This window comes from Ursus maritimus, unplaced genomic scaffold, assembly GCF_017311325.1.
Source record: "Ursus maritimus isolate PB19 unplaced genomic scaffold, ASM1731132v1 scaffold_15, whole genome shotgun sequence".
NCBI classification, from domain to species: domain Eukaryota; kingdom Metazoa; phylum Chordata; class Mammalia; order Carnivora; family Ursidae; genus Ursus; species Ursus maritimus.
In genome coordinates, this window is record NW_024423897.1 from 16,419,745 (window position 1) to 16,434,270 (window position 14,526).

General features: G+C 36.6%; 1 protein-coding gene across 2 annotated transcripts in view; it reads left to right on the forward strand.

The window, feature by feature from the left end:
* Window positions 1-938: 938 nt before the first annotated feature.
* The window catches only part of CLINT1 (clathrin interactor 1), a 58,892-nt gene continuing 45,304 nt past the window's right edge, over window positions 939-14,526 (forward strand). For both annotated transcript variants that reach the window (XM_040630358.1, XM_040630359.1), the window contains exon 1: window positions 939-1,182. In XM_040630358.1, the coding sequence (XP_040486292.1) occupies window positions 1,142-1,182 (41 nt within the window). In that variant the 5' untranslated portion in view covers window positions 939-1,141. The remainder of the gene's footprint in view (window positions 1,183-14,526) is intronic.

Below are 14,526 nucleotides of genomic sequence, written 5' to 3' on the forward strand. Positions count from 1 at the left end.
CAATAAATATTTATAGAATGAAAAGCACTGTAAAATTTAAGCAGTTGGATCAAATGAATTTTAAGGTTTCTTGCAGCTTTAACATGACCATTGTTAAAAATGAATAAGTGAAAAATGAAGTGACAGCAACCATTACAATAAAACACTGAATTCAGTGTGTGTATACTTATGCTTAAGAATATAAACCTGCCAAGTTCTTGGACATGTCCTAGTGTTGTCTTTCTAGTTTCCTACAGAGTGTGAACTAAGTTTCTGAGCTCCATGATGAAGTATCTAAGGAGGAAATCTGATAGCTGTTTAAATATAAAGCCACCGTATCATAGAATTAGAGTGGAATACGTTTTAGAATACAACCTCTTCAATTTACAGGTATGGAAATTCAGGCCCTAAGAAGGAAGTATATTTGGAACCAAATACAGCGATGCTTCTGTCAATGTGGAATACAAATACATATAGCAATAACATTTCTGTATAATCATTATTAATAACATAGCAATACTTTATATTTCTCTTTTTTTCTGGATTGTTTCCACATGATTTATTCTGTACTTTCTCAGGTAATATTTTAACAAGACTTATTTTACAAGAAAAGCCTTTCAATTTGAAGGTTCAAAATCATAGCACGCTGTGGACTGTTTCTGGGGAGAAGCAATACTTTACATTTGGAAAGTTTGAGCGCAGCTAGATCCTATACTAGTGCTTCTGACACTTGAGCACGGAGGATTCGTTAAAGCACAGATTGCTGGGTCCCATCACCCAGAGTTTCTGGTTCCGAAGGTCAGAGACATGGGGAAGCGTGCGTAGGACTGGGAAAATCTGACAGAAATAGCACCAAACTTACCACACCATCTCTCTCAGCCTCACCGGTCCGCTAGGCGCGCAGAGAACTACAAGTCCCGGCGTGCCCCGCGCGCAGCGGGCGGAAAGTCGGGCACTTCCGCTCCACGCAGCGCCTCTGCCCCCGCGTCTCGACGTGTCACCGGCGGCGCCGCGGCTGTGGCAAGAGAAGGACCTAACTGGGGGAGTTCGAGGCGGCGGGCGGCGGAGGCGACCCCAGCCTGGATCTGCCTCGGCGCGGAAGTGTCCCGGGGTCCGTGGGGAGCAGGGGAGGGAGGCGGCGGCTCGGCCCGCGCGGGGCACGATGTTGAACATGTGGAAGGTGCGGGAGCTGGTGGACAAAGCGTGAGTATCGGGGGTCAGTTGTGGCCGAGGCCCACTCAGGGGAGGGACGGAAGGGGGAAGGGGAGCTGGCCCCGCGCCCGGGGCCGCCCGCGTCACGCCCCCCCGGCTTGGCCAGCCCCATCATGGCGGCGGCCGGCTCTCATCCCCGGCCCGGAGCTCGTCCAGACCGGCGAGGCTGAGAAGGGACCCTTCCTCGTTTCAGAACACGCTGTTAGCCCCTGCCTGTCCTGTGCAGGCCTTCCTCACCATGCCCCTACCTCCATCCCTCTAGGCATAGACCCTTCTTCGGTCAGGGGAGGGGGCGGGGTTGTCTAGAGCTGGGTCACTGCCCTAGCCGAAGGACTGTCTTGGCCCCAGGCTGTGGGCTTTGCCTCCAGGGTAGCAGCGAAGGCTTGGGGGTGAGGGACGCAGTGCACTGACCCTCTGTGTTCCTCAGGGTGTGGTGCGGAGACCTTAGGCCTGGATGGATTGTGTACTTCACCTTATTGGGTTTCTTTTAATTCCTAATGAACCTGAAGTGTTGGAGTGGGTGGTAGGTGTAACAAGTGGCCATTGTGGTCAGACTGAAGTTACTGAAGAGGAGATTCATCCTTTGCTTTCCTAACACCAGTGAAAGTAGATCACCACGTAAATTACTGTGATTCTTCTTTTCCTCTGTTTCCTTTTCCACTGCTCTTCATTTTTGGAGGGCCACTTGTTCCATTTGGTTTTATTAACAAGTCATTAAGAAGTTTCCCCTAAAGAAGGAAACAACCCAGGTTTATATCCTGTTGATCTGCTCTTAACTTCCCTGACAGGTAAAATGACTAATAACATAGATGATTTCCTTTAAGACTTAAGTGGTAACTTTAGTGTCTCACTACACTAAGAAAACTTTAATGCTTAACGGACATAACAATGGTTAAAGTAAGTTCTTCTAGGCCAGCAGGAAATAAAGTTTAAGAATTTAACCAGTCCTCTTCCTTTTGAGTTCTAGTGATTAGGCAATATGTGTAGTAACAAAAACGTTTGTGACACCAATCCAACCTAAAATCAGGAAGTGTAGATGCCAAACTATTGAGTCTTTCTTGACACCAAAAAAAAAAAAAAAAACGAAAAGAAAGAAACCCTCAGTTTATAGTGGCTTGGATAATGCATCAGCTAGAACTTAGAGTTTGACCATATTTTCAAATTTTCTGTGCTACCAAGGCAGTAGAGTGTCTGAAAAACACAGGTTTCAGAACCTACGGAGCTGGGTTCAAGCTGTGTAGCCTTGGAAAGTTACTTAATCTTTAAGTGCCCTAGTTTTCTTAGGTGCAGTGTGAAAGTAATAACAGATACCTACCTTACAATATTGTAAGGATTAAGGGCTAAAGGCTTTACATATAAAGCCCTTAACACAATATCTTTAGATCAGTATACGTTTGATAACTGTAGCAGATGTTCTGCATTGAGAGTAAGGTAAACATTAAAAGAGAAGCACCATGTTTGGAAAGTGATTTGCTTTAATAATTTTCCTTTATCAACTATTTATATGATGATTAAGCCCTCAGACATTTATTTTGGGCTTATTTTGCTATTTATACAGCCTTTGCTTTCTAAAGATAATAATTCTTTTCCAGATCCGGGTTCATTAGTTGTTTTTTATTTATTTATTTATTTTTCCATGGGTGCTGTGCATGCCCTACTGGATCATTTGTTGTTGTTGTTTTTTTAAATGGTACAAAGACTTAGATACCAGCTTAAATAGTTTTTAAAAGTCTAAAAGTCTCTACAAAACTATTTCCAAGTCAGAGAATAGCAGAAGAAAACCACTAAGTAACATCTTGTTATCTTAGAGGATGGAGTTTGTGGTACTCAAAAATTTGCAGAGGCTGCATACATTTTTCAGGAGATGGAAATCAAGACAATGTTCCTGCTCTTGTCGTACAGTTCATATTGTTTGTCTTTATCACCTATGTTACTAATCTTCAAGTGTTCAGATTAAATTTGCCACGGAAGTAGTTCTCAAGTCATAATGGAACAACTTGTTGAAAAAGAATTTCTTCCTTTTTACTACTACCCACTTTAGAATGGAGACTTGAGCTAAGTTATTCAAGAACATGTAAGAATGTTGCCACCAAGGACTTTTTAAAGCTTTTGCGGGTGTCTGACACATGATACTAATATGTGAGGTTGTTCTACTGATGAATATTCAGGATTTAATTTTCATCTTTCACTGGCAGGAAAGAAGAAATTCTTCCCTCAAAGTATAAGAACCAGTACCTGTGTCACTGTGTTCAGTTAGACTCTTCACTTTGAAATGCCATAATGGAGGAGAAACAGATCCTAGAATGGCTACTTTGATTATTAGGAGGATAAGGTATTGAGGTTACTTGAATTGAAGAAACAAGACGAAGTGATTAAGGATTCCTCAGAGAGTTTGGATTAAGGGCGCTAGTTAGGGGTTTTGGGGGTTCAGATTCTGATACTGCCTTTTAAGTTAGCCATATGTCTAATTTTAGAGAGAATCACATAAATCTCCAGATTATAGATTCCTTATCTGTAAAATGAGGGGTCTGGGGTAGAGAAAGACTGTTTCCAACTTCACTGGCTCTCCGGAGATAAGAATTTTCATCCGCGGGAAAGAAATGGAACTAGTATTTCATAATAGCAGATAAATTTTGGAAAGTCATTATCCTCCAAAGACAGTTTCAGCTGAAAAGGGAGTTTTTTTTAAAGTGGTAATCAATAAATGTTATATTTAAATGCTTTATGCAGTAAATAAGTGCAACCCATGACTCGGGAACTACGACTTTTTATTTAGCGTATAACCCTACCCAATGAGGTTTACTTGAGAAACAAAAATGCACTTTTTCAGAATGTGTTCCCTGGAGCTACAGTTAGATCAAGTATGGTGGCAATTCTGAAGTGTAATGATATATTTCATATATTGGCTTTTGAGAACTTGAAGACCTGTAGGGTGGGATATTTTCCACAATTGTTGCACCTCCTGGTAGTATTAAATAGCTTGTTTTGCAGAACACTGAGGAAGAGTAGATGAAGTCATAGGCCAGCCAGAGCTTAGAGGACCAGTTTCCTCCCACTTGTACTCAAGTTGCATAAAAGGCAGCAGTGGCAGGAAAGGATAAGTGGCACCACTCTTACCGATTAGGACTAGCTTGACCACTATTGTGTGACCTCCCTTCTTGTAATAAAATTGGATACTTTTATATTTTGTCACTCTATACATAGTATAAATTAAAAGTTGCTGCAGTTCCAGTCTGTTTTTTCTCCAAATTTTGGAAATGTAGTAAACGTGACATGAAAGTAGTAGATCGCACTGCTGCTTATTCAAGCCCGGCTAATCCTTCTCTTTCATCTCAGGGAGTAATATTAATGGTAAATCTATTACATAGTGGTCCTTACTCTTTTTATGATAGTGATTCAGATAGTGCTGGTAGTCCATTTTAATGGACTCATAGATAGTCCATTTTAAGTTATTTTCTTAAGCATAGCTTGCATTTTCCGCCGTAAGTTGATTTTTGTTGGTGTTACATGCATTTTTAGCTCCTACATGTTTAGTTCATGTAATAGAGCTACAGAAACTACTGTTCTAGTCTAGACCCTGGAGGAAGAACTTGGCTTTTATAGAAAATCATTCAGTTATTTCAACAGATAATACTTTTATTATTTTTTTGGAGTACCGTGTTTTCTGAACTTGAAAAGTACAATACCTGCCTTTGAGAAACTTGACATTACAAGTATGCTACAATTTGAACTTTTCATCAGTTTTGCCTTTTGGTCAGCAGATGGTTTCCCCCTTATTTTCCCTATCTTACCAGTAAATCTCTGTTCCGTGTGCTTCTTAGAATTTGAAAGCAAACATGACTGTCAGCTTTTTAGTCTTCCCGTATCAACTTTTTGGGAGCCAATTACAGATAATTGTTATTGCTGAAATAATTAATTATCCTCCCTTTCTTCTAGTAAGTGGTTATAAGAAGATATTAAGAATTTAATTCCAAAGAAAGAAGAGTTTAATTTGTCTTCTGCCAGCTTTTCTGTAGTTTAAATTAGCCTATTCAGTACTAGTGTCACAATGCTTTTAAAAATCACTTAGTTGCCTCTTATGTTTTTCTGTGTCCTGTAGTGTTAGTTTACAAGTAGTTTTTCATCTGTTTACTGATGTATCTACTAAAAGTACTTGGCTTTTTTTTTAATTTTAAATACCACTTACAGTACTCCTAGTTCTTACAGTATAGCTCCACAGTTGAACTTTTTTCTATGCTCTTGTATTACTTTCTTACTTATTTTTAATATTTACTTAATATTTCTTTTAAGAAAAAAGAGCATAGGCAGCTTAAATAACATTTTAATCTTGAAGACATTTTATTGTTTTATCTTTCATATTAAGATATATCTAGCTATTAAAAAGTACATTTTTTAGTGTTTGTAATAGTTCTTATATACAATGAGTTAACTCCTTTTATTTATTTATTTTTTATTTTTTAAAGATTTTATTTATCCGAGAGAGATCAATCACCAGGGGGGTGGGGTGGAGGGAGAAGCAGGCTCCCCGCTGAGCAGAGAGACCTATGCAGGACTGACCCCAGGACCCTGGGATCATGACCTGAGCAGAAGGCAGAAGCTTAAGGGGCTGAGCCACTCAGGTACCCCAGTTAACTCCTTTTAGCCTTAGCTGACATTACTTAACATTCTAGGACAACATATTTAACTGCTTATTCTTTTGTGCTTTTTTAAGCTGTCATTTCATAAACTTTATATTTAGTCTACTTATGTGTGTTTGTCCATCCATCTGTTTTTATAGTAATTTACTAGCAAAACACATTATCCTATATCTCTCCAGGTGATTTTTTTTTTAAAGATTTTATTTATTTATTTGACAGAGAGAGAGACAGCGAGAGAGGGAACACAAGCAGGGGGAGTGGGAGAGGGAGAAGCAGGCTCCCACCAGAGGATTCTGATGTGGGGCTCGATCCCAGGACTCCGGGATCACGCCCTGAGCCTAAGGCAGATGCTTAACGACTGAGCCACCCAGGCGCCCCCCCTCCAGGTGATATTTAATGGATCTGAAGCAGTTTGATTCAGAGATCAGAACTGGATTAAACTCCTGGGTCCACTACTAAGAAGCAGCAGTCTTGGGCATTGGAACAATATCTCTACACTAGGAAGTGGAGATGATATTTATTTTACAGGGTTCTCGTGAGGATTAAATTCACGTGAAACACTTAGCATATTATCTGACAAACTCTTGAAATGCCTATTGTTATTATGTAATACAGAAATAATTTATAACAGAAAAAATCAAAAGAATATAGTGTTTAAAAGAATAAAGAAAATATTGTTGTCAGACTGCATTATTTACAAGTAATTAAGAACTGTGTCTTAATCTGTGAATCATTGTTTTCAGTGGGCACTCTTTCATAAAGCTTTTCATCTGAATGGACAGCTTAACCTACATAAAGGAAAACTCACTGAAGTATCTCTACTACATGTGCCGTGTGTTGTTTTCACTAAGTTATAAATGCTTTTACTTTAATACTGTAGCATATTACAGAAGTAATTCTTTAAAAAGACGTGGAGGAATAGAGTCTTTGGGAAGACATATTGCAATTTCCATCTGCTAATTTTTGTTCAGTTTGCTTTGTATTTTCTCAAGATTTTAAAGATAGGGATAATGTAAACTTTCCTCCTAAAAGGTAAAAAGATTTATTTTTTGAGGGCAAATTGAAGTTGATGGTTTATTCTTAAACTGAACAGTATCAAAAAAAAGAAACCTCTAAAATATATCAAATTTGTTATCTCTGAGAATTTATACAAGGAAAGCACATCGCAGAAAGGGCTTTCAAATTATTCAGGCCATTCTCTCAAGTTCACAAGAAATTTTTTTGCCTTACCAGAGCTCTTTAGCCTGAAAATTAAATACAGGTAAAAGAACATAATGTATTCCCATGTTGGAACCAATTTATAGCTATTTATGACTCGTGGATAGATTTATCTAATGAACTATTAGATGTTAGTAATTTTGTTAATGTGCAACAATAGGCATGTTTTGTACTGAAGGAAAGTACAGTTTGCCAATTAGAATGTCCTTTGAAGTGTGAATTTTGTTTAGTTTCTAAATTCTTAGGAGAGTAGGTTCTACATAATTCAAATGTAAATAATTTTAACTTCCACATAAATTCACCACTACATGGTAGATGTGTATGCATGCTTTTGAAATGTTTCACTCAAAAATTCTCATCTAGGGACGCCAGGATGGCTTATTCGGGTTAATGAGCCTGCCTTCAGCTCAGGTCATGATCCCAAGGTCTTGGGATCAGCCCCTGCCTTGGCCTCCCTGCTCAGTGGGGAGTCTGCGTCTCCCTCTCCCTCTGCCCTCCCTGGCTCATGCGCGCGCTCTCTCTCTCTCTCTCTCTCTCTCGCTCTCAAATGAATATAAATCTTTAAAAAAATTCTCGTCTGGATAGCCTTTAATATTTTACATAGAAAAAATACATGCATTGAAAATTTAATTTCTTGTTTCTCTTGCCATTTGGTTTCATGTATTTTTTTTTTAAAGATTTTATTTATTTATTTGACAGAGATAGAGACAGCCAGCGAGAGAGGGAACACAAGCAAGGGGAGTGGGAGAGGAAGAAGCAGGCTCATAGCAGAGGAGCCTGATGTGGGGCTCGATCCCATAACGCCGGGATCACGCCCTGAGCCGAAGGCAGACGCTTAACCTCTGTGCCACCCAGGCGCCCCTGGTTTCCTGTATTTTTAGCAAATCATTAAAGACCAGTGCAAGTAAATATGCTGAGGTTTTTTTCCTCTTGATTTTTATCATACTCATTCTTCAACTTAAGGTTGTATGATTAAAACTTTTTGTAATTAAACCACAATGGTTAAATAATAACGTTAGTTTAATGTGTTTGGCTTATGTTTATAAGTTTGGTATTGAATAGGCTTTTGAAATGTGGCTTATTTCTCATGAAGCCAAGTAACAATTTTAACCCTATGACCTGCTTTCCACAAAGCAGTAGTGATTCTTTAAAAATACTAAATCAGATCTGTCCCAGAGCTCCTCAGTCACTTCTCATCTCACTGCCTCCTAGCCCGTACTTGATTTTGACCACTCTCTGGTTTTCTGTTTACTCCCTATATAAAATAGCATGCATTCACCTACATCACTCTTTTCCCCTCTACTTCCTTTATTTACATGTATTCTTTTGCTACCTCTGGAATGAAACTCCTTAAAGGCAGGGACTTTGTTTTGTTTACAGCTGTATTACTAACTCTTGGAAGAGTTTATGACATATAGTAGGTGCTCAATAAACATTTTTGAATTTGTTAAATTTGATAAGCCGATTTATGTTACCGAGGAAATCATTTAAGTCCAGATATTTTTAAGAAGAGCTAATAGTTATTTAACATTTGCCATATGCCAAGAACATTGTTAAAACATTATTATCATCATCAATTTATTGATAAGGAAATGGGGCACAGAGAAGTCCAGGTACTTGTCCAGAGTAACACATCTAGAAAATAGAGTCTAGATTTAAATCTACATGTCTGCTTTCAGGACATATATTTAACAGTTTTTGCTAACTTTTACAAGATATTATTTAAACAAAAAAATGATTTATTTTACTATAATGATAAAGGTGAGTTACTAGCGTATACCTTATACTAATTAAAAATAACTTTGAAAGAAATTTATAATTCTTAAGTTTCTAAACCAAATTCAGTGAGTTTTTTCCCCTTGTATGTACCTGTCATAAAGGAAAAACTTTCTGGACTCTTGCAGTCCTTTGAGTAATGTCTGTAAGTTGGATGCCCCTCAATGGAAGGGAAGCAAACAGGTGTTTGTGTAGGTGCAAAAGAAAATCTTAGCTATTGTAGTGAAGGTGCTTACTACTTAATCCTAGAAAATATAGCATTTATGAGCTATAAAGTGTGCTTCAGAATTAGTAGTCTTTTAACCAGCTACCACAACTTTAATAAGTTTCACATAATCCTTTGATCTTTAGATTGTGGTCTTTGCTGTACCTGTAGCACTGTGTTGTTTTAATCTGTGATTTATGCCCAACTTTTCCAATTTTTCTTCAGACTGAGCATTTAGGAATATATTCCATAGTCCGTTATATACTTATCCAAGTACTATGTTTTTGGCATATGTTATATGTAAATGTTATGCAGTAACTGCAAATACATTACTGGTATCCTTACCAATCTTGGCTGTCCCTTATAAAGGTCCTTCACTGAGTGCTCATTAAATATCTGCTATGAGCCCTGTGGAGTACTATAAGATGAGAGAGAGACCTTGTGGTTCCAATCGCAGCTGCATATGATTCTGTGAAGCAGATGTACATGAAAAGCACATGAAAAAGAAATAGAGAATAATACAAGGTAGTATGATATCTGCATTTGGGGTACAGGATGTGTATACTGTTGAGAGAATAAAAAGAACAAGATAAAAATAGCAAAAGCTTCATGAAAGAGATACATCCTGAAATACTTTTTTTTATTTTTTTAAGTATATTTGCCTGAAAGGAAGATGAGGCTGAATAAGGTATCAAACAGGAAGTGCAAAATCTGAAACCAGTCAAATAACAGTGTAGACTCACTGATAAAAACCTGCTCCCAAATGGTTCCAAGCATAGGATGACATCAGTGGATACTGTCTTAGAAGATGTTCCATTGCAAAAGAAAGAGCCCTTCCTACTCCAATCAAATACTACAAATTAATAATTTGAAGTATAGACATTTGGGTTTTTTTATAGCTTGAGGGGAGATAAATTATAGAGGTTTGAAAATTTTGGTGGTGGGGTTCTGGAAGTAATTTCATATATGTCAGAAAAGTTGAGTCTAGTTTTGAGGTTTGGGAAATACATTTGAATAAATCTAAGTTTAATCAATCAAGAGTAGAAAATGAAAAACAATTTAAACAAAATATCAGATATTTGACTTCAAATAGAGGTAATTTTGCAAACTTACCGCTATTGAAGTAGGTGCAGGATTTCTCATTTTAGCTTTGTTGAGAGGATTTTTAATTACATACTTTGGTTAGTGTTTGATATTTAGCAGTGTCGCTGAACTTAATCAGATAGAAATGAAAAGAATCAGTCATGTAATCACACTGTACAATATCAAGCATTTGCGTCTACAAAGGTGTAATTTTTACATGTTGTCCCAGTGCAGAATTTTTCATCAGTTTATCATTCTCTTAGAATAGTTATGAAACTGTTTTTCTAAGGTTAACTAATTTCAGAACTTCCTTTTAGATTTTTTTCCTGAAGGAATCAGGTAATACATTTAATAAAATTGCCTTAGTAGGGTATTTTATATAGGGTGCCACATATTTAAAAGGATATTGGTCATGAGTATGCCCAAGCTGAGCAAATTTCTTTGGATTTCAATTTTATTTTTACATGAGGGATGGTAGGGCACTTGAGAATGAGCCTGGCCTTTGAGCTCTGTGCTCAGTGGAGAGTCTGCTTGAGATTCTCTTTCCCTCTCTCTCTCAAATAAATAAGATCTTTAAATGAGAGTGGAAGGGGTAATTAGAAGGGAGACCTGATAAATTGAGAGATTTTGTCCACTTCTGCTGTATAAAATGGGATAAGGTCTACCTTTCAGGACTGTTAAGAGAATTAAATGAGTTAATTTATTACAGAAAAGTGTTCTCAATAAATTCTTCATTGTTTTTGTTTTGTTTATTTAGTTTCATTGTTGTGAGATGGCTTTAAAAAGTGATAACCCAAAATTAAAAGATAGAGATGAACAAAGACTGTTATTCTTTAGATTAGTTCTAATTAATAGAAATTTAGGAGTTGGCAGAAATTTTTAAATAAACTTTAAACCCCTATAACAGTAACATTTTTACTATTAAAATTATTTTAGTGGCTATTTTATCCATACCTGTACAAACTAGAATTGAGATCTATAACACAAATAAAATTAACACTATACTCACTTTTTAATACCTTGGATATTTGATCTGTTTGTGAAACCAGTTTAACATATGATACCTCCTGACAAGAAAAACATCGCACTGTCCTTTCTTTATAAAACAAAAATTTGGTTTACTAACTAGCTGTGCGAGAGGCCTTAAACAACTGCCATCAGTAGCGAAAGATTGTCCAAAGCTTCTTTAAGTACAGAGCAGGAGTGGTTTTGGTTGTTGGATAGGAATAATATTCTATACTTTAAAAAAAACAGGACTTTGAGAGCTTAGGCTTTTAAAATCTATTACCTTGGGAGCTTAGGCTTTTAAAATTTATTAGAAATTGCACTTGAAGAACTTGTACTTGAATTGATAATGTGTACCACAGGATACACAGTTGAATTTGTAATGACTGGTATTTCCAAAACAACTTTCAAATAAATATTTTATGCTAAATATTTTACTAAAAGTTTTTCTAGCATGTGGGAATGGGTGTCCTAGTTATTTAAAGTCATAAATATTCTATCACTATTGTATCTAAATATAACATTTTGCTAGCTTTTATTGTCATTGAATATGGTAATAAGTTACTGTTACATGGAAACTTTGGAACCAGAACTCTCCTAAGAGCTTCATTGAGGGTGTTTTTGGCCTATTTATTAGTTGAGTAAAATGTTAAACTGTTAGTATTTTTCACTCATATAAGTACTTAAGACTGTTTGACATGCTAACATGGTTTGGTAAAGGAGATGTGGTGTTGGGTGTACCAAAAGGATAAAATATGCATACTTTATATTACTAATTGTTCCTTTTACTATAAGTTAAATATAAAATGACATTAATTATAAAAATCAGGTTAGCCTAAATTTCATTATGTGTTTTAATGCTGATAAACTTTAACATTTAAACTTACGCATTCTGTATCTGAAAGCTGATGTTCACTCTGCAACTAAATTCTTCAGTGCTTTAATGGAAGAATGATTGCACTTGAAAAAGCTAGTCATTGCCTAGTTCGAGACTGAAATAAATGTTCTCCAAATTGCAGAATCAAGAAAATGATAGCTCAAAATGAAAAGGTAATAAACCCAACCATTTTCATGAAGTTTGGCTTTGTTCCAAGTTGTATGTATGTTGTTACCTACACACAGTTGTATGTATGTTGTTACCCACGTACAGTTGTATGTATGTTGTTACCCACGTACAGTTGTATGTATGTTGTTACCGACATACAGTTGTATGTATGTTGTTACCTACGTACAGTTGTATGTATGTTACCTAGAGAGACAAATTAAAAAAAAATATTGAGGTAAGAGTCACATAACATTGACCATTTTAAAGTGCTGAATTCAGTGGCATTTAATACATTCACAATATTGTGCAATTAGGCAAATTTTTATTTTATTTAAAAAAAATTTTTTTTTAAGATTTTATTTACTTATTTGACAGCACAAGCAGGGAGGTGGGGGTTGTCAGCAGAGGGAGAGGGAGAAGCAGCCTCCCTGCTGAGCAGGGAGCCTGATGCAGCACTTGATCCCAGGATTCTGGGATCATGACCTGAGCTGAAGGCAGCCACCTAACTGACTAAGCCACCCAGGTGCCCCTAGGCAAATTTTTAAATAACTTTTTATTCTGAAATTAAAATTCTTAAAATAGTAAGGGAAACACCTGTATGTCCTTTATCCTGATTCACCAGTTTTTAAGATTTTACCATATTTGCTTTACATTCTCTCTTTTCTTCTTCTTCCACTTTGCCTACATACACACACGTGCGCGTATGTGCGTGCACCCACACACACTCACACACTTTTCCGATATCTTTAAAAGTAGGATACATACCACCTTTGTCTCAAAACTTCAGTGTGCATTTCCTAAGAACAGAGATTATTCTTCTACGTAACCATAGTATGGGTATCAGATTCAGGAAATTTAACATTGGAACAATAATTTTATCTCTCCGCAGTCTGTATTCCAGTTGTTCTAGTCATCTCATTCCAGTGCAGGCTTCTGTCCAGGCTTATGTATTTAATTGTCGTGACTTTTTGGTCTCCTTTAATGAAGAGTTCCTTAACCTTTCTTTGCCTTTCATAACATTGGCATTTTTGAAGATCATAGGCCAGTTATTTTATTTTTCTATACTTAAGGTTATTCCTCAATTTAAGCTTAGCTGATGTTTCCTCAGGTATGTATTCTTAGGTGGGATGTTACATTAAGTAATAATGTGTCCTTTTCAGGAAGAACACAAGGTCTGTATGCTCTGTTAATTTTGAGCACTAAGTCAAGGTGTTGTCTGGTTTATTCATTGGGTAGTTAACTCTTTTTCTCATTGTAATAAGAAATAAGCATATTTCTTATTCTAAGAGATATCTCAGAGATATTCTAAGATCTTTTCTCATTAAACTCCCCCCTAGATTTAGCATCTACTGATACTTCTTGCTTTAACTGTCTTTAGTGCGATGGTTACAATTGGTGACTCTTCCCCCGTTAGTTAACCTTCCCCCACATTCCATCCTTGTACGTATTTATCAGTTTACTATACAGAAAAGCTTTCGTTATTATTCCCCCTCCCTTCCTACATCCCTCCCTTGTGGATTTTCATTTTATTCAATGTGTTGTAATCCATACTGTCCTTACTTATTTCAGTACTCAAATTGTCACAGATTTGGCCAATGGGAGCCTGTAAAGCAGGCCTATATCCTTTTGGTGTGTGTTTTGTTTTGTTTGTTTTTGTTTATGTTTTTTGAGCACTTTCTCATTTTCTGGATAAGATGTTTCAGGCTTATCCTCTACTTTTACTACTTCAGCCCTGGAGTTGGCCATTTCTCCAAGGACCCCTGGTTTGGGTTACTTTTAGTAGTGAGACAGATTTTTTAAATAAAGATGTTAGGGTAGATAATATATGGAGAGATGTTTGTCATAATTAAGATGTTGTTAGAATTTCTTAGTATGTAGAAACACAGTAAGTACAAAGAGTTGGCACATGGGACAAAGAGCTTTTTTGAAGTGTGGTGATTTTCTTTTGGATAATTAAGGTTTTGTTTTCATATTTTTAAACTTTAAGTGAATAAGCTATGTGAAGGATGCTACATTGCTATTCTCTCCCTGCCCTTCCCACTTCCAGCAATGTAATTTGCTTTCTACAAATCAATTTAGTATAAAAAAACAAAAATCAAAGCATGTGCTTTACAAGTATATGTATTGTAGATAATCTAATTATGTCAATAAAATGCTTCCATAGAATGTATTTTTCCAATGGTTATTTTCTAGTATAGCCACCTACCTGTAATTCATACACTTCTGTCATAATACAGCTCTTGTTCGGTTTTTTAATTGTTTATGCTAGCAACTGATTACTGAGCAATTTAAGTCTCAATTATGGCAGCACTATTCTAATTAGAATGCTGGATGATGGCACTTCTTTTAGCAAACAAGTGTAAAAT